At 54.0% G+C, this 19,546-nt stretch overlaps 2 protein-coding genes across 3 annotated transcripts in view; one reads left to right on the top strand and one right to left on the bottom strand.

Moving 5' to 3' along the window:
• Positions 1 to 19,546, bottom strand: part of SND1 (staphylococcal nuclease and tudor domain containing 1) — a 419,819-nt gene that overhangs the window by 60,451 nt on the left and 339,822 nt on the right. The window lies entirely within an intron of this gene.
• On the top strand, positions 909 to 6,506 carry LRRC4 (leucine rich repeat containing 4). Of its 2 annotated transcripts, none has more exons than XM_060415099.1 (2): positions 909 to 2,117; positions 2,429 to 6,506. In XM_060415099.1, exon 2 carries the CDS (start codon positions 2,654 to 2,656, stop codon positions 4,367 to 4,369), a length of 1,716 nt encoding a protein of 571 aa, XP_060271082.1. In that variant the 5' UTR covers positions 909 to 2,117; positions 2,429 to 2,653; the 3' UTR covers positions 4,370 to 6,506. The 2 variants fall into 2 exon arrangements, with proteins under 2 accessions (XP_060271082.1, XP_027824580.1); XM_027968779.3 differs by having other exon boundaries at positions 2,311 to 6,506.

The raw sequence follows: 19,546 nt of genomic DNA, 5'->3' as shown, positions 1-19,546 counted from the left end.
GCTGGGAGTTCACCTCGATCCTTCCCGTTGGTGATTGTGGTGTCCCAGGTTGTCATTCCACTAGCTCCCCGCACTTGGTCTTTCCTTCCACTGTTTGCCTCCCCCGCAACCCTCATTAAGAAAACGATCATTTAAAGCCCCAGTTAAAGCCGAGGTGAGGAAATGTGCAAGGTGGGCGGGGGGGGGGGAGCGGCCGCGGAACAGGACGAATCGGCATCTGTGCAGCAGCGCCCTGGCCGCCCCCGCGTCCCCCCCCCCCCCGCGCCCCCAGTGCAGCTCGGAACTCCGAGCGTGCAGCCCGGGCCGAGCGGCCGGCCGGTCGCCCCGTCAGCAGGCGACGGGGGTGAGGATGACGCGGTCGGGGCAGGAGGCACGCCAACAGCAGTAGCCCCGCCGTGGGCCGCCGCGCCTCCAGCTCCCAGGGCCCTGAGCCCACCGCGCCCAGAGCCCCAGGGTGGGGGCGGGGGCCCCCGCGCGGTCCCTCCGCAGCAGCCCCGCGCCGCTCCAGCCTATCAGAGGCCACCCGGCGGCTCCCTCCGATCGGACCAAAATAGCTGCGAACGCCTGCGACTTGCGCGCGGCCCCTCACTTGACGCTCACTCCGGCTCCCTCGCCCGGCCCGCTCCCCGCGTCTAGAGGGGGCGGGGAGGAAACGGCCGGGGCGGGGGGCGGGGGGGGGTGGTGGCGGAGAAAGGAAGGAAGGAGGAAGGCAGGGAGGGAGGGAGGAAGGAAGGAAGGGAGGAAGGAAGGAAGGAGGGAGGAAGTCGGACGGAGGCGCGGAGCTCGGGGCTGCGCGGCGCGGGCCGGCGCGGCGCTGGAAGGCGCCGGCGTTAACCCCTCGAGGGCAGGCAGCGGAGGGGGAGCGGTGTTAATACATAAGAGCACTGCATCACGCTAATCTTCTCCCCAGAACAGTATGCGTCAGCAGTACATTCACGTTCTGACTGAAGGACAAAAGGATGAGAGAGCAGTCTGCGTGTCTGCTGCCTGCAACACCGCGAGCCCGGCGCGAGGAGGAGACGGTGGGCGCCGCGCGCAGGGGCCCCGCTGCTGCTGCCGCCGCCGCCGCCGCTAGCGAGCGGGGACCATGTTCCCGGGCTCCGGAGCGTTCCCCGCAGCCGCGACCCCCGCTGCTCACGCCGCCGCCAGCGCCGGGGCCGCTGCAGCAGCAGCAGCAGTCCGCGGGCAGCGCAGCCGCTGAAGGCGCCGGGGGCCGGGAGCCCCGAACTCGCTCTCTCCGCACAAAGCCAGAGCCGGCGGTGCGCTGGGGGCCTGGCTGCGGCGGGCGATTCCGCGCCCCCGGACTCCCCGAAAGGGCCTGCGGTTCGGGGCGACACGGCTGCCGCCGCCGCTGCGCTCCTCCGGCCGGCGGACCAGGTCCCGGCGCTGCCTCTACGCCGCTGCCCCTCGGGGGGCTGGACGGATTACTGCTCTTTGCACCAGCAGCCGGCGGACTGGGAAACTCAGCCCAGTTTGGGGCTTTTTAACCCTTAAGAGAAGAAGCGAGGAGAGAAGGGGGTGTGTGTCGAAGAGGGAGGGGGCGAAGGAGCGGCGGACACCTCCTCTTAACTCTCACAGCACCGCGAGCGAACGACTGCATCAGCTGCCTTGGGCCGGGAGCGGCCGACACCAGGAGAGGGGGCAGCGCGGCGGCGGCTGCGAGCGCGGCCTGGGAGGCTGCGGGGCGCCCCCTCACTCCCCGCCTGGTAGCAACCCCGGAGCAGGCGGGGGGCACCGGAGGCACACTCCGGCGATGAAGCGGCATCCCCCTCGGCTGGTGCGAGCCGGGGCCAGGGTCCAAGGACAAAGCCGGGAAGCGCTGGCGGCGCCCCGCCTCGGGCGGAGGGGGGGGCATGCACCTGCATAGCCCGCCGGGCCTCGGCTCTCCCGGCGCGCCTCAACTCCGTGGCTCCGCTCGCCGGCTCCGGATTTACTAGAAGCCATTTTGTCTCCCCCCACTCCTCCCCTCCCCTCCCCTCCCCTCTGACCTCCCCGCCCCCTCGACTTCCCCCCTTTTGTTAATTAAAACTAAGAAGTGAGAATGGGAACGAGGTGGCCAGCTCCGGCGGAGAACGCTTAAGGACACCACGCCAGTTCTTCCCTTCCTTCCTTCCGAGGTAGGTGACAGCGAATGATGGGGTGGGGATGGTCGCCTCGGGGGGAGAGCAAGTCCCAGCTTTCCGAGGGTTGGCCTGGGGCGGGGGGCGCTGGTAGACGAGGGGCCACTCTTTAGTTTTGGCATGATTTTTTTTTCTTCCCGGCCGATCTGCTCCGACTCTCTAATCGCCCCCTCCCCACCTCCTTCTCCAGATGGAAAGAGGAGCTCCTAGCTCACTTAAGCCGGGGTAGGGCTGGTTCTCCTTTCCGAGCCAAAATCCCAGGCGATGGTGAATTATGAACGTGCCACACCATGAAGCTCTTGTGGCAGGTAACTGTGCATCACACCTGGAATGCCGTCCTGCTCCCCGTCGTCTACCTCACGGCGCAAGTGTGGATTCTGTGTGCAGCCATCGCTGCTGCTGCCTCCGCCGGGCCCCAGAACTGCCCATCCGTCTGCTCGTGCAGTAATCAGTTCAGCAAGGTGGTGTGCACCCGCCGGGGCCTCTCCGAGGTCCCTCAGGGGATTCCTTCCAACACCCGGTACCTCAACCTCATGGAGAACAATATCCAGATGATTCAGGCCGACACCTTCCGCCACCTCCACCACCTGGAGGTCTTGCAGCTGGGCAGGAACTCCATCCGGCAGATAGAGGTGGGGGCCTTCAATGGCCTGGCCAGCCTCAACACCCTGGAGCTGTTCGACAACTGGCTGACGGTCATCCCCAGCGGGGCCTTCGAATACCTGTCCAAGCTGCGGGAGCTCTGGCTGCGCAACAACCCCATAGAGAGCATCCCCTCTTATGCCTTCAACCGGGTGCCCTCCCTCATGCGCCTGGACCTGGGGGAGCTCAAGAAGCTGGAGTACATCTCCGAGGGGGCCTTTGAGGGACTGTTCAACCTCAAGTACCTGAACTTGGGCATGTGCAACATCAAGGACATGCCCAACCTCACCCCGCTCGTGGGGCTGGAGGAGCTGGAGATGTCGGGGAACCACTTCCCGGAGATCAGGCCTGGCTCCTTCCATGGCCTCGGCTCCCTCAAGAAGCTATGGGTCATGAACTCACAGGTCAGCCTGATTGAGCGCAATGCTTTTGATGGGCTGGCCTCGCTGGTGGAACTCAACCTGGCCCATAATAACCTCTCTTCTTTGCCCCATGACCTCTTTACCCCCCTGAGGTATCTGGTGGAGTTGCACCTACACCACAACCCTTGGAACTGTGATTGTGACATTCTCTGGCTAGCCTGGTGGCTTCGGGAGTACATACCCACCAATTCCACCTGCTGCGGCCGCTGCCACGCTCCCTTGCACATGCGAGGCCGCTACCTGGTGGAGGTGGACCAGGCCTCCTTCCAGTGCTCCGCCCCCTTCATCATGGATGCCCCTCGGGACCTCAATATCTCGGAAGGTCGGATGGCGGAACTTAAGTGTCGGACTCCCCCCATGTCCTCTGTGAAGTGGTTGCTGCCCAATGGGACAGTGCTCAGCCACGCCTCCCGCCACCCACGGATCTCCGTCCTCAACGACGGCACCTTGAACTTTTCCCACGTGCTGCTCTCAGACACAGGGGTATACACGTGCATGGTGACCAACGTGGCAGGCAACTCCAACGCCTCGGCCTACCTCAACGTGAGCACGGCCGAGCTCAACACCTCCAACTACAGCTTCTTCACCACGGTCACGGTGGAGACCACCGAGATCTCGCCCGAGGACACAACGCGCAAGTACAAGCCTGTTCCTACGACGTCCACTGGTTACCAGCCGGCCTATACCACCTCTACCACGGTGCTCATCCAGACCACCCGTGTGCCCAAGCAGGTGGCAGTGACCGCGACGGACACCAACGACAAGATGCAGACCAGCCTGGATGAAGTCATGAAGACCACCAAGATCATCATCGGCTGCTTTGTGGCAGTGACCCTGCTCGCTGCTGCCATGTTGATTGTCTTCTATAAACTTCGCAAGCGGCACCAGCAGAGGAGTACAGTCACAGCCGCCCGGACAGTTGAGATTATCCAGGTGGACGACGACATCCCAGCGGCGGCACCTGCAGCAGCAACAGCAGCTCCGGCCGGTGTATCAGGTGAGGGGGCAGTCGTGCTGCCCACAATTCATGACCATATTAACTACAACACCTACAAACCAGCACACGGGGCCCACTGGACAGAAAACAGCCTGGGGAACTCTCTCCACCCCGCGGTCACCACTATCTCTGAACCTTATATCATTCAGACCCATACCAAGGACAAGGTACAGGAAACTCAGATATGACTCCCCCCGCCCCAAAAAAAACTTATACAAATGCAATAGAATGCACACACACACAAAGACAGCAACTTTTGTACAGAGTGGGGAGAGACTTTTTCTTGTATATGCTTATATATTAAATCTATGGGCTGGTAAAAGAAACAGATTATATTAAAATTTAAAAAAGAAAACTCAAAACAAAACTATTTTCTAACTTGTAAGTTCTATTTAAAGGGGGTAGGGGAGGGTTATCTTGGGAATGTTGTGGGGTAGAAGTCACAAGTCAACTTGCTATGTGGCCAGAAGGGATTTCTGGTATACGGTTAAAACTGCTAAGATAAAACCAACTTAAAACACCAACAAACATCCCTAAAGAGTTAGGGTGCGGGCTGCTGAGGGGTGGGGTGGGGGTAGATGGAATTTGTCATTTTTTTTTTTAGAAGATGCTTCATAGGACCCAGGACTACCCATTTCTATAGACATCTTTCTTAGGCTGAGAGCTGTCTTTGCAGATTTACCTTATTTAAACAAAAAAAATTCCAAAAAAAAAAAAAAAAAAGGCACTAAGAATTTGTACTGTGCTTAGAATGTTGAGAGGCAATAAATTTTTCTTCTGAGGCCAAGGGGAAGACAGATCTGTAACACGGTGTTTTAAACAGGAAAATCACCGAAATCCAAATGAAACCCTCAAGGGACTGAGGGTGTGCACCCCTGTGCACAGGTCTTCTTGGTTTGTGCACTGGGACACCGCATGCCCCGCCTGATGGGAGTGTGGAGGGAAGGAGCAGAGAAGGAAGGGAGCTGGCGTAGCTCGCAGTCAAATGCTTTCACATTGTCAGATTCCTGCAGTTGGGCTTAACCCACTCTGTGCAAGGCATGTGTCTATTCAGGGCTTTCCAGGTGAAGGAGGTGGCTCCTGAAGGGGCCTGGGGTCCCAGAGAGGGATGGGAGCAGAGAGCAACAGAGAAAAGGTATTCACAGGAGGCCATACATCAGCATAGTGCCACGTCCACCTGTTGTTCCCAGTATCTGACAAATGATTGTCAACAATGATGGCATTTGATGATTTTCTTTTATAAAGGGTTTGTTTGTTTTAAGGTGGAGAAAGGGAGGAGAGGCTGGGAGTGGAAGCTTTTCTCATGCTTGTGATTTGGTGACTATTCTAAATGCTGATTCATTAGGGATTATTACGGCTGATGTCAATGGGTTGTGGTGATGGGTAGGGGGGCAGAAGATGGGGAGAGAAGAAAAGGGGGAGACAGGGGACACAGGCTCATTTAAAGTGATGAAGCCTTTCCTCACCAAGGATGCTTCAGAAAAAAAGATCTGAAATCCACAGTTTGAACAAAGTGATGCACACGCACGCACAGTGAGTTGGCCGTGGAGTCCTGTTGAATGTAGCACAGTGGGGCAAAAGGCTTCCCTCTCCCAGGCCTGCCTCAGAAGGAGGGGGAGAGAAAGGGTGGGCACGGGTGGGGAAGGCAGAGATCTCTGTTATGCTGATCCATTTAATGATGTAACTTTACTTATTATTTTAGCTTTAAAAGGAAATAAAGGGTTCAGATTTGAAAGGGGGGTGGGGTGGGGGGTGGGGAAACGCCAACAAAAGAACATTGATTGTAATGTGAGAAAAGTGTATTTTTGTATTTTAATAAATATTGTTCAATTTTTAATTCAATGTCCCTAAAGGGTTAAATTGAGTAAGACCCTGAACCTATAGCTTCTTATGAGCATTGACCGAATCATTTCTATTTAAAGGAATAAAGGGGAGGGGAGGACCATGTTCAATTTCTTTATAAGTATGGGAACACATTGACGCTGTCAACCACTTTTCCTTAGCTTAAATAAAAGTACCCCGATTCTAGTGCACCTTTCACAAGCTAAGTGTGTTAGTCCCTGGCTCTGTTGGGGGTAGAACTGAATTTCCTGTGCCCTGGAAAAGCGGGGGAAATGGGTCAACCTCAGCTCCTGGGACCTGGCCAGGAGTTAAATGCCACCTCAGCAGAAGCTGCTGGTCAGACAGCACCAGCTTTACTGGGGGCCCCTGGGGGACTGGGACTGAAGAGGACTGCAATAATGTTGTTGGGATTAAAAGATCCCTCTGGCAGGGCTGCTCCCATTCTCTGGATACTAAATAAACAAATGTGTCTCTTGGTGGTGGTGGTGGGTGTCGGTCTCCTGATGCTTAGCTGAGGAGTGTCATTCAGGCAGGCTGCCTGAACTGGGACCCTGCGTCTCTTCAAGCGCCAGTATTTATACTAATGCAGGGAATCGGGACTGAGTGGGTGTGATCTCCCTGGCGCTGAACAGGGAGAGAGGCGGCAGCACTTTGCAGCAGTTGGCTAAGAAAGGGCCAATTCTTAATCCTCCTCTCTGTGTATTTTGCTTATACAAAATTTCTGGGTATCCGTGTTTGTGGTAGCATGTATGCATGGGCTCACACTTTAAGAAACTGCTATTCATGTTTCTAGGCTACAAAGATGCGTTCCCTCCGCCTGTCCTCTGCTACCCTACCCCCAATAAAAGAGAGAGAAAACTGCAGCAGAAAAAAGGGTGGGACTTGGCGAGGACCAGCTGAAAAAATGCAAGAAATCACCCCCTCTCCTAGTGCCATAGCCACAACTCAGGCTGTTTATTAGAACGGCTTCCCGGGTACACATTCAGAGGTGATTGTGAAGGAAGGAGCGGCCTCAGAAGCAGAGGGTGTGGAGCCCATTTCCTCCCACCCCTGCTCTTCCGACAGCTCTCTGGGCAGTCAGGGAACTATGCAGTTGCTGTGAAATGACAAAGGCATGGGGGCTGAATAGACATCTGAGGAGAGAGGTGAAGAAACAGGCCTGAGACATTCCTGGGGAAGAGTCCTAAGAACAAATGCACCTGTCCTGGGGGTGGGGCATATTTAGGCTCTGGAATCTGAGGGAGAGGTGTTTTCCCGGAGGAACGTCAGAGGACGTTGTGGAGACAGGATATGGTTCACGGGCTTGAGTGTCCTTAGAGCTGTTAGAGGGGGTTCCTTTGCTCACTGGGCCTGCTCTCTGACCTGGGCACTGGTTCAGCCTCTAGAGCGGCAATGCTACTTAGCCATGGTGTTGAGTATGCCCTCCTCTGTAGCAGGCACTTGGGTCAACTTTTCAGAGAGGGGTCCCCTGAGCACCGAAAGTGCCACCTTTAATGCTGGGCAGGAGACTCATTCTTGGCCTGGCCAAACTGTAGGGTTTGTTACTTGAGAATGGAACATGGGTTGGCAGCTCGCTGGATTGGGGCAGAGGGGTGGGAAAAGTCATAGCAACATGTTAGAGGGAAAAGAGTGCTGCTGATTATATGGAGTTAGGGAGTTTTTGTGACAGAATTTTTTAAAGGCCGTGAAAAATCATGTAGTCTAATCCCTTCACATTTTATAATCAAGGAAACGGAGCCCCAGAGCAACTGAATGATATAGTCCAAGGTCACACTGCTAATTAGGGGAAGAGGTGGGATTGAAAGCCAGGTCTCCTGACTCCCCAAACCAATGTGATTTCTCATTCAGGCTCCCAAGAACATATTTCCCTCCTGGCCAACATGAAAATGGGACCTGCCCATAGATACTGCTGTGCTCTTTTCTCCTCCCTCTTGGAGCTGTCCAATCTCCTTTGAACCAGCTCTACTGAGCAGAATTCTGACCACAGGGGCCCCAGAGCTGGCCCAAGGGCCACGTGTGCTCACTAAGGAGTTGGATTCTCAGGACTACACAAAATAGCTGCCCGATTCTTAGGTTCAATGGCAGACAGAAACCACAGGAATCCCACAGAGGGCAATGACTGCTAGGTAAAAGGTGACAGACAAGGCTGGGTGCTCTCCCAACCTTGGCCTGGGAAGCTCTGCAGAGTAAAGGATTGACAGAGGTCTTAAAGCACCTCTCAGAGCAACTTGTGCACAGTGGAGTGCTTTCTGCTTGTCTGGCTGAACAGTGAGACTGTTTGGGGGAGGCGGGGGGCTCCTTAACTCTTCTCCATTGCATCTGCCCTAGCCCCAGCTCTAAAATCATGATCTGATTGCTACTCCCATAATCTGCTCTAGGGCATTTTATGACTCTTTGGTCATAAAGCTGCATCCTATTGGCAGTGAGGGTAGAGGAGACAAACTAGTTTCTAAGGCCTAGGGACATCTGCTTTATCATGGCTGTTAATATGTATCAAAGCTGGTGGGGCGTGGGGGTGGTGGTCGGAGGGAGGGCGGGCAGCATATTAATAGTAGGGTCCCTTCAAGACAATTCCTATTAAGGGGGAAGAGGTCCAGAGTCCATGCTATTCACAGTGAAGAGCTCTGGCTCACCTCAGTAGAGCTGAGTAGAGATTAACAGAAGGCTAAGTGGGCTTCACTCAGCCCAGGCTACTACCTCAGGGGCCAGGGCCCACAATTACGGCTCCAACATTTTACTGCAACAAAGCAGGAGGGGCTTAAAATTAGAGAAGAAAAAGAAGAGAAAAAGAGAACATTTATATCCAAACATATGTCTGATTTTATCTCCTCTGCTGGCACTCAGTGCTCCATGCCATCGGCTAATGCAGGCACTGTTCACGCCATTTCGAAATCCTGCCTCAGCTAAACTGCAAGGCACTTTTGGCTCAAAGCACCTCTCTTGGTTTCCATCCATTCAGAAAGCACCCTTTCCCCTGGAGGGGGGAAGAATGGTTTGGGCAGTGGATTAAGGTTGTTTTCATCTTTGCTTTATATTGAGATGAAGTGAATTGCTTCTTGGAGCAGGGATAAAGGCTTCAGGAAGCAGATCAGTGAAATATACATATCTGCAAAGCAATACAGCATAGTGCTTGCAAGTACAGACTCTGGAGCCAGTCTCCCCAGGCTGAATTCCAGCTCTATCACTTACTAGCTGTGTGACTTCAGACAAATACTCATTTTCCTCATCTCTAAAATGGACATAATATTGGTGTCTACTTCAATACTTCATAGGTTGTTGTAGGAATTAAAATTTGATGATATTACATAAGGGGAAGACCAACTGACCAGCCTCCATCACCACCTCTATTATTGAACCTCATCCACATCCAAAGAGAGAACACGCCTACTGAACTAGTCTGGTGAGGGGGGATGGTCACTCAGAAGTCCTGGGGAGCACGACAGCACTGTCTACAAGCCCAAGCACTGCGGAAAAGATGGGTTTCCTTTTCTTCTTTGTGCTCTCTTCTTTAATTGAGCCCTTTAGATGACCCAAGGCGCTGTCTTAGCCCAGGAACAGGTCACCTTTTCTTCTGGCGAGTCAGGAGAGAGGAAAGGTGCCACAGCTGGTGGTGATGGTGCACAGGCTGAGAGCTGGGGTAGGAAATACTACCAGAAACCCTGGGCCTTTGCCAAGAGGATAATAAGTTGCCTAGTGTCTTCTCAGATCGTCTTGTTTATCGGGGTGCTTTACCAAGGGAGGTGGGCCCACGGAGGCACCAGGAAGGAGAAAGGAGCACAGAGAGGGCTGTTGGGGCTTCAGAGCAGTTTTGGGGGGTGCTTGGAGGAAAGAAAAACAAGGCAGGAGAAAAAGCACCATAATCTGAGCAAGTGAGAGTGGAATGGAGCTATGTGGCAGATACAGAGGCTAAGGGGCTGCAATGCAGTTCGGGAGGAAAGCCAGGGAGATTCCTCTGCCCTCACAAACAGGAGGCTGGCTGGACCCTGGATGCGGGGAGGACCGGCAGTGTGAAATTCATGGCACAGAGCAGAGGAGAAGAAAGGCAGGGAGATCAACTTTCCAAGAGAAGCCTAAGAAAGCAAGTATTTGATTTCCTAATGAGAGGCTAGAATTAGATTTTAGCATGATCACAGGTTTCATCCTCTGGAACATGCCAGCTTTGCTGTCAGTACTTGGGCCAAACCACCTACCCACGACAGTCCTGTTCCCGATGCTGGAGGCTGTCCACTGCTGGGCAGGGGGGCGGGAGATGCTGGAGGCTGTCCACTGTTGGGAGCAACCCCTCCCTCAGGGCTGTAATCAAATTCTGATCCTGACAGGCTCCCTCCTTTCTAAGAAGGGACAGTCATGGAGAGGAGAAGTGGGGATATAGCAGCTCACTGTTTATCCACAACAAGAGTATTATTTCCATGGTGGTGGTGGGGGTGTTATATAAATCATGTTTCCCCATAAAAATCATGACGACTGCGAGTTCGGTGCTGCACGTGGACCCTGGCAGTGAGTCAGAGAGATGAGGCTGGGGCCCGTGGGGGATAGCCCTGAGAGAGGAGACTCTCTTGCCCAAGGAAGGTAGCACTTGAAAGCACGGTGCTGCCATTTCTACCTTAGCCCGGTAAAGATTTTTGGACCTGTAGTAGGGAAGCTGTAAGACTGAGAGGCCATGCTAACGCCAGGTGTGGGGATTGGACGGACCAAAGTGGTACTTAGCTTTTCAGGTTCATCCATTCCGTGCGCCGAGAAACAATACCAGAGCCATTACTGAAGTTGAGATTAATTACTAAATACCAAAGGAACAGCCCTTGATCTCCTTGTTTTTTTAATATCCATTCATCTGCTTCTATCTCCTATTAATAAAAAGCACACCCTCCATTCCTTCTCCTGTCACACTCCCCCCCCCGGTGTGTGTACAACTATCTGTCATGACAGGACCAAGGATGCCCCGCAAGATCCTTCCATTCTAGAAGCCCAATGGCTCTTTCTTCCTTTTCACAGTCCTGTTTCCCCTTCCGAGGCAAGTCCTTAATCTGTAATTTCTCACATTTCACAACCCTGGTTCCCCTGTCTGTGCAGGTGGGGATGTAGTCACCAGATAAGCCACTCTACCCGTTCCATGAGTCAGCAAGTATGACGGAGATGAGCTTTCGCACACGAATTGTTCCCTGTGCGAAGTTTGGTTTCCTGGCCTCAGGCTACTGTTCCCCAGGCTTCAAGGCCCAACCCACTCACCCAGGTTCATTAAGGACACTCAGACAGGTCCTCCTACTCAGGTTCCACCCTGGAGGTGAACTGAATGAGCTGGAGGCAGTTCCCTGGATAGTGCCATGGTGTCTGCAGGAATGCACAGCTCATCCCTTGCGGCAGGCCCATCACAGTGCCAGACATGGAGCCCAGGCCTCAGATACGGCCGGCCTGTTCCTGCAGCCCCCTAGCTGCAGTGGCTACAGTGATAATCCATTACCACTGCAAGAAGACTTAATTTCTGGACTTAAAGGAAGTCGGATAATACTTTATCCTATTAGCGTCTGCCTGTATGAATTGACAATGGCTTCCTTCTGACATGACAGTGTATTCTTCCCATTCATCTCTAAAGGGGATGAGTTGGGGAAGTCTGGAGTTAAGATTGGAGGGAGGGCTGAGGGAGAGACTGCTAAAGGAACCAGAGGAAGGGAAGACAATTTTTCAATGGGGAATGGGGAGAGGAGACTTAGAGGGATATGGCAAGACTGAGACAGCTCAGAGAGCATGCCTGCATTTCATTCGGTTCCCTTTGTGAGGGAAGTAGTGGCAGCTGCTGGGTGTGTTGTAAGCACATGTACCAGGAAAAAAGGTTCTGAAGTCACAGAGGAGAACAAGCGCAAGAAAGGACTGGACTTGGCCTATTCTGTGTGCTTCTGGTTCCAGCTTGTTGGGCTGCAGAGTAACTTTCCCGTCCTTTAATCCCTCTTCTGCATTCCTGTTATGAGTCCACACCTGCTCTGACCAGTGGGATCAATGTCAGCCGAGGGCCCCTCCACATCACTTGTGTGTTCTCACAGCTGGTCGACCTGGGATGGCAGCTGAGGACAGATTGACAGTTTCCAGCTTCTGACTTGAGGAAGGTGGAGACAGTGAAGGGAGTTTCCAAGCTAAATTCAGAAAATCTCGGTGAACCCTCTCATTTGTGAGGAAAAGGAAGCCTCACACTGACTGAAAGTGCCCGCGAGCTGGTGGTACTGGGACTAGGTCTCTGGGTTCTCAGCCCAGCACCGGCAGAGCTACTGAGACTTATAATGGCAGGGGGCGCCACGGACAGAGGCTACAAGGTGACCAGTGCCCCCTGGAGTCTGCAAACTGGTGCCATCCCTTACTTTTTGCTTCCAGGGAGGCAGGGAGAGGAAGGGAAGGCCTTTCACGCCAGTACTTTATCTGGGCTTCATACTCTAAGCCAGATGGTGCCCACACCTGACTTCACTCAAACAACTAGAACTGAGAAATCCAGCAACTTTTCCTTTCTCTTCGACTACGAGTGTTCCAGGGCAGGAGAGTTCTGATGGCTGCCCAGCCAGCAAACAAACTAGAAGGAGCGTTTGTGGCTGAGGCCACCCTACCCATCTCCATAAAAGTGAAGAGCTATGAAGAACAGGTAGAAAGAAGTTCTGCAGAAGCTCAATCATGTCAGAGGTCCGCTCAAGGTCAAGTTGACTACTGGAGAAGCAGAGACGTCTTCCCTGGTACTGTAAGCAAGGAGAGACCCTCACAGGAAAACCTCAGACAGCCTGGGCTGACTCGGGGGCCTGCAGCCAGTGAACGCCCCTTCCCCCTTCTCAACAAATCCTCTCTAGGGAAACGATAGAGTGGCCCTGGCTAGAATTCTATCACATACATTTAATTAGAATCTGTCTCCTTCTTGATGGTTTCAAGTGAAGTCCCAACAGAAACATTCTAAAAAACAGCCGCTTGCAGCCAAGGATCTCTTTTAACCAAGTTAATTTAGCAGAAACTTGCCATCTTGGATCGGGTGGAGTTACCTCTCTTCTTAACTTCAAAGCTGGGAAGAGAAGGGAGGTGGGGAATGCAGAGAAATAAAGAGGAGGGCGGGGGCTTTGAGCAAATGAGTTTCTGTCTATTAAGGAACGGTAATTTCTGCTAGCTCCCCTAGAGACCGGTCCCCTCCAATAATGGCCTGACTCTAATGATTCCCACTCCTAAGCAACAGCCTGTGTTCTGCTGGTGTTGAGCTGAACCGTGCCAGAGAAATTCCCTTTCTCTCGGAGGTACTGCTATTCTCATTACGCAGGAGAGATTACCAGCCAGGAGGATGTACTCTTGGGAGGGGGGACAGAAAGATCACCAGAGAATGTACCTCTCTGAGGCTTGGTGCTGCTGACCTAGGACAAGAAAGGCTGAGAGACAGGCTAGAGGTTAGTGCTAAGAGGTAAGGCCAGACACTCTGAATAGGAGGGAGAAGCAAAAGCTTAGGCAACTCCTGTCTGACTCTTTGTGACCCCGTGGACTGCAGCCCTCCAGGCTCCTCTGTCCATGGCATTCTCCAGGCAAGAATACTGGAGTGGGTAGTCATTCCCTTCACCCAGGGGATCTTTCCAACCCAGAGGAAGATCTCCTGCATTGCAGGCAGATTCTTTACTGAGCCACCAGGAAAGCCCCGAGGAGTTGATAAACTTAATGCAAGACTGGCTGGGAGGCAGTGGGAGGTCATGCGGGTCTGGGTGTGAATTAAGCTCAGGCATAATGAACAAAAACTGACAGCACCTGAGGAAGGCAGCAGGGTAATATGAAAAAGCTGAATCCATTTCAGGTCCTTAAAAACCGATCACGTTCAGGGCAGAAGACCAGGCACGTGGGCTAACACTGAAACTGGGGTGATGACTGAGGCCGCAGTGTCAGTGGGGGTGGGTGGGTGGGTGGGGTCCTCTTGTCTTGCCCTCTCCCTTCTTATACTCTGAGGCCAGTGGGGAAAGCTAATGCCACCATGGCTCTAGGTGCTGCTGAGGCTGTTGCCAGCAGGTCTTGAGTCGGGGGCAGGGAGTCCCCTTATTTTGCCCCTGGTGGCTTCCCTGTGATGGGAGTCGGACTGCTTCCAGCAGGCAGCCTGGCCAGAGAGCCTGCAGTGCAGACAGATGCCCTGGGCCGTAATCAGGATGGCGAGACCCTTTATGGTGCTGCGGCTCGGCTCTGGGGCAGTGCCAGAGCGGCAGGGTGATGTTCCTCAGCCAGATTCATTTCCCCCCAAACCTTTTCAAATATGTGGGCCATGGAGAGACGCAAGTTTAATTAAATTACTGTGTTGTGGGCTGCCCTTCCTGGGCAAGGGCTAAAACCAGGCTCCTGCTGACACTCAGACCCATCTGTGTGTACAGAGCACGCATTTCTTTGTGCCTGGCTGTCAGCAGCTGGGTGGGGTTGGCAGTGCCCACCGCTCGCCCCAGTGAGCCAGCCCCTTTGCCGCAGCGAGGCAGAGTCAACGCTGATGCGGCCGCGGCCCCGTGCGGCTCCGCTGACCTTTTCCTTTCTACTTAAAAGATGACTGAGCGACGCTCCCCTTGCCTCCATCAGCTCCTTTCTCCTCCAACGCCTCTCTTGCGGACACCCAGGACTTTCCCGGAAGGCGGTGCCCGAGCTGCGCCAGGGAAGGAGGAATGAATCTGCAGGGAGGTGTGATTCAGAACAGGGCAAGGCAGGGTTTGTTTAGCTTGGCAGGAGATGGAGGGGTCTCCCTGGTGGATCCTTCGGAGTGCCACTTCAGCACTTCCCCACTGGCAGCTCCGTGCTGGAGACGGAAACGTGCTCAGGTGCCAGAGCACAGCAGCATAGCTCTCGCCCCACATCGCGTCCCTGCTTGGGCATCACGGTGGATACAGAGGCCTGACTGTCACACACATGGGTGAGGGAGCTCAGTAGCAATTCAAACCTTAGTACGTGGAAATCAACACCCAAAACAAATGCTGGCTGTGCTGTTACCCATCAGCCCCACAAGGTCATTTCATCTCCCTTCTGGAGGTTCGGGACTTACCACTCCAGCTTACAGAATACCATGAGGGTAAAGAGTTTGTCCCCAGTAGAGCTGAGGCTGGGAAATGGACTGAGGTGGAATCAGGTGTGCAGAGCTGGGGACACTGAGGGATGGTGGTGGGGGGGCGGGGGAGGGGATGGTGCCCGCTCCTTTTCATTTGGAACAGAGACCCAGGAAGACTCAGCTGGGAAATCTCTACCTTACCTGTCCCCAGAGAGAAGGGCGTCATCTCTCATGCCTACACCTATACTGAATGCCACACGGAGCCCGAGAGCGTCACCTTGTGCTGGGGCGTTAGGAACCATCTAGTGGGCAGCTTGCAGCTCTACTTATGCGGCCCCCGTGGGCCCGGGACATCGTGACATCAAGCAGACACCTGGATGATGTGGGCTGTGCAGGCAGCCCTCTTGGGCCTGGACTGGCAGATGCCATGGTGAGTTTGGAGGACAGAACCTCCCCCCCCCACCCCTCAACCTCCAGGCCTCTGAACCTGTTACGTGACAAGGGGCTTGGCAGCCAGGGGATGGCAGCACCCACTGGAGCTCTGCTGCCTTCTAGACACTGTGCCCCGCGGCTCCAGGGCTGTTCTCCTGCGTCAGCAGGGCGGTGGGGTGGGGTGGAGGGCAGTGCCTCTGCCGAGGTGTTTGCTGGCTAAGGTTTTTGGCTACAACAAGGTTACTTTAAGGGTTAAGACAAATACTGTCAATTTCAGACCGTGGAGACACTCATCTTAAGAGCCTGGATTGTGCCTGGGGGTCACTTAGACCAGCGGATCTAAATGATGACAATGTGTGGGTCAAAAACGAAAGCAGGCAGGTGGATAAAATGTGGCAATACTTGAAGAGAAAGGATCCAAGAGAATAAGTTTCCTGAGGCTAATAGGCCAAGCAGCAATTGTAGCAGGAAGAGAAGGCAACACCCAATGCTAAGACAGAAGCCCTGGAGGACAGGGCCAGTCCTGAAGAATAGGAAATCCAGCAGTTTAGTGAATATTTACCCTGTGGCTTTAGAGAAATAAACGGGTCCCAAGTATTGGTAAAAGGTAAAAGATCTTCCTTCCTTCCTTATCAAATTGGATAGAAGAGAACAGACCCCCACTCTTAGGAGTGGAATTGCTGTTTAGCTGTCAAGTCGTGTCCGACTCTCTGCTACTCCATGAACTGCAGCATGCCAGGCGTCCCTGTCCTTCACTATCGAAGGCCCCTTAATTCCATCCCATCCACTGTATCATGCTTACTAGGGCATGAGCGTGCTCGCCAAATGACTGGCCCTGATGGCGGGGAGAGAAGCAGATACATCTTCAGGCAGCCTCTGCCTCAGTCTCTGTGTTACTGGTCCTTCAGTTCAGTCGCTCAGTTGTGTCCGACTCTTTGTGACCCCATGGACTGCAACATGCCAGGCTTCCCTGTCCATCACCAACTCCCAGAGCTTACTCAAACTCATGCCCATCAAGTCGCTGATGCCATCCAACCATCTCATCCTCTGTTGACTCTTGTCCTCCTGCCTTCAATCTTTGCTAACATCAGGGTCTTTTTCAAAGAGTGAGTTCTTTGCATCAGGTGGCCAAAGTACTGGAGTTTCAGCTTCAGCCTTTCCAATGAATATTCAGGACTAATTTCCTTTACTGGTCCTTGGGTGCCAATAAAGATACTGTAGCATTATCAGGGATTAGAAATACCCAGTCCTTACGAAAGTACCCCAAGTTGTAGGGAGAGTGGATAATATATCTCAGTCCTGATATTCCCTCATGAAAGGGCTGGCTTTGGGGGCTGTGTTGAAGCCACTTTCACCTGGGACAGTTTCTCCAATGGAGGAGAATGCTTGGAAATAATGTGAGTGTCAGCTGAGCCTCAGGGTAAATCCTGTGAACACTGGTACTGCTGGAGCAATGGCATTCCAGTAGGTGCTAGTGTCCCTTAGGTTTACAGACGACCCGAATGAGCCAGTGTCTCTGCACTTGGTGCCAAGCCACACGGGTGGGCGAGGAGCCTGTGGCCCCAGCACCCCACCCTGCTGCAGGCTGCTGCCAGAAAGCATGGCTGTGGGTCTCCCCCAGGCCCAGCCTGCTAGATGGGACCCCCATTCCTGCGCCTCGCCTGCAGCTCGGCAGGAGGGCAGAGTGATGCCCAAGCCCTGGTGTGCATGTCTTTCTTATGTCCAAGGTCACCCCCGACTCCGCTCACATTTGTCATCTGCCACTTCATTTCTCTTGGAGAGGGACAAGGAAAAAGGAAATGAACTGATGACAGTGGTATGTTACAGGGCACCACCTTTTGGCACCTGGAGCCCGTCTGAGAAAGCAAGGCACAGTAGAGAAGTTGCCCAGTCTGCCTTAAAGGGAGAGAAGGGGAGGGAAGGAGGGAACGCTGATGTCTGACACCTGCCCTTGTCTCTGATTGTCTCTCAGCTCTCAGTAACAGTTAGCAGAGTTAGGAAGCTAGAACCAGGGCTATTTGCAAAAACAGATTAGCTCTGCTGCAGGCTAGGAAGTGTTTCCTGCATAATCTGAACTTAGACCTTGACATATCCTTACTGATGTGGTTCAGATTGAAAAAAAAAAAAAATTTTTTTTTTTTTAGTGTGTTGTCTGGGTTAATATGCCAGGGCATGAACTGAGTGGTCTCCCTGGTAGCCCCAGGTTGACCTGCAGGCCAGGCCTGGCCCAGCCCCTTAATCTCTGGGAAAGCAGGGCACGAGAGGGCTGGGAGTGGCGGGCGTTGCTGGAGAAGGCCGGGCCATCTGCACTACTGTGAATCAAGGTTGGCTCCGACAGAAGGCGCGAGGGAGGAGGTGCAGCTGCTGATGGCTCAGACAGCTTGGACCTGTCCAGGCAAACAAGCCGCTCAAGTGCAAGAACAGCCAGCCAAGTAGGCAGAGCACGAATAAGGACTCAAAGCTTGAAATATCTGACAAGATGTGGAGGGAGGGGAGGAAGCTGTCTGGGATTTTCAACTGGTGTCTGGCCTTGCCTCTTGCGGCTGAGGCAGACTCTCCTGCTACGGTGGGGCGGGGAGGTGATGCCTGGGAGCTGGTGGGCGTGACCCAGGTGAAACTCCCTCAAGCTAGAGTTAAAAAAAAGCCTTCATTTGAACAAATTGCAGAGACAGCTCTGGACTGTCCTCTAAAACACAATCGACCTGCCTTCCACAGATACCTATCTGCCCTCCAAGGTTGAGCAGCACCGGGCTCCGCGTGGGGTGGGGGGATGGGGGTGGGGCTGTGGCTTCTCCTGGGACAATAGCGGTGTCTCGGAACCCATTAAGGAAGGCGACACGGGTGCCCAGAAGAGGCAAACACCCCTTCTGATCGTCACCTTCCTGTGGCGGGGTGGGGAGGGGGAGGGGAGGGAGGCCAGCAGGGATGTTCAAGGGCTGTTACTGCTCCTTCTGGTAAAGACCCTCCGACACAGCGGTAGTCAGTCCCCAATACATGTAACTGCATGGAGAGAGCGGTTAAAAAACATCCAACGTTCTGCTTCTAGATCAGATATGGAGGAGACAGGACTCTGATATTTTAAAGATACATCCCGGTGATTCGAGAGCACGCCCGGGCTAACAGCCCTCTATCTTGAGAGCGCGCTTGGACAGGTCAGTCCTGTCACCGACTCCAGAGGGTTCCTCTTGTAGGTGGTTTTGCTTAGGCGAAGCCAGCGGCCCGGAGGTTTCATTCAGGTTAGGAGAGTGACTTCCAAGAACACCGGGCCAGATATCACTCCACCCATGGCCCCCCAAAAAACACAGGGAAACCATCCTACAAACGTGTCGCCCTCCTCAGAGGTCCTGGCAAGGGGGGAGAGAGGACAGACTGCTCAGAGGCCCGTGGGTATCAAGTGGGAGAAACCGAGGCACAGAGAGAATATCATTTATTCTGAAGGAAAGTGGGAAGAGAACAGACACCTTCCCTGGACATAGGCTGCTCTACAAACTGACTCAGACACAGTTCCAGGTCAGCACCCAGTTTAGGTTCAGAAGCCTAAACGAGGGAGAAAGTACTGTTTTGAACGTCAGGTTTCTGACCCTTGGCTGACGGGCACTGGCTGCTGAAGCCCTTCTGTGGTTCACTTAGAGTCAGTCCAGTGGCCGGCACTGTGCCAAGTGACAGGGAACAGTGGAGATGAAAGACTTGGGCTGTGCCCTTGAGGAGCTCAGGGCAACGGGGGAGACAATTACGATGGATGGTCTGCAGGTGGAGACCGGGGACCTGTGTGCTAGGGAGCAACATGGAGTCAGGGAGAGTAGCCACCTTCTCCCACCCAAACAGCGAGCCTGCCGGTCTGGTCCGGATGAGGGAGCTGTCTGTGCTGGAATTTGGGGTGGAGCATGGGCCACCGGCGGGACTAGCACTGACTCAGACCTCAGAGGGAAGACAGATGCTCCAGTCCACCTACAGAGACGAAGGAGGCGACTTCTGCACCTCTCTCAAGCTGGCATTTGCTGAAAGGACTATGCCAAGGCTTCCCCCCGGGAGCACAAAGGAGGGTGCCCAGGCTCTCAGTAAATATGACTGGTAGTTC

Source organism: Ovis aries, chromosome 4 (genome assembly GCF_016772045.2).
Source record: "Ovis aries strain OAR_USU_Benz2616 breed Rambouillet chromosome 4, ARS-UI_Ramb_v3.0, whole genome shotgun sequence".
NCBI classification, from domain to species: domain Eukaryota; kingdom Metazoa; phylum Chordata; class Mammalia; order Artiodactyla; family Bovidae; genus Ovis; species Ovis aries.
The sequence above is the reverse complement of the archived record's forward strand: the minus strand, read 5'-3'. Positions and strand labels throughout refer to the sequence as shown.

Excerpts from the sequence above, each read along its gene's own strand:
- LRRC4 (XM_027968779.3), top strand. The coding sequence starts at position 2,411 with ATGAAGCTCTTGTGGCAGGTAACTGTGCATCACACCTGGAATGCCGTC.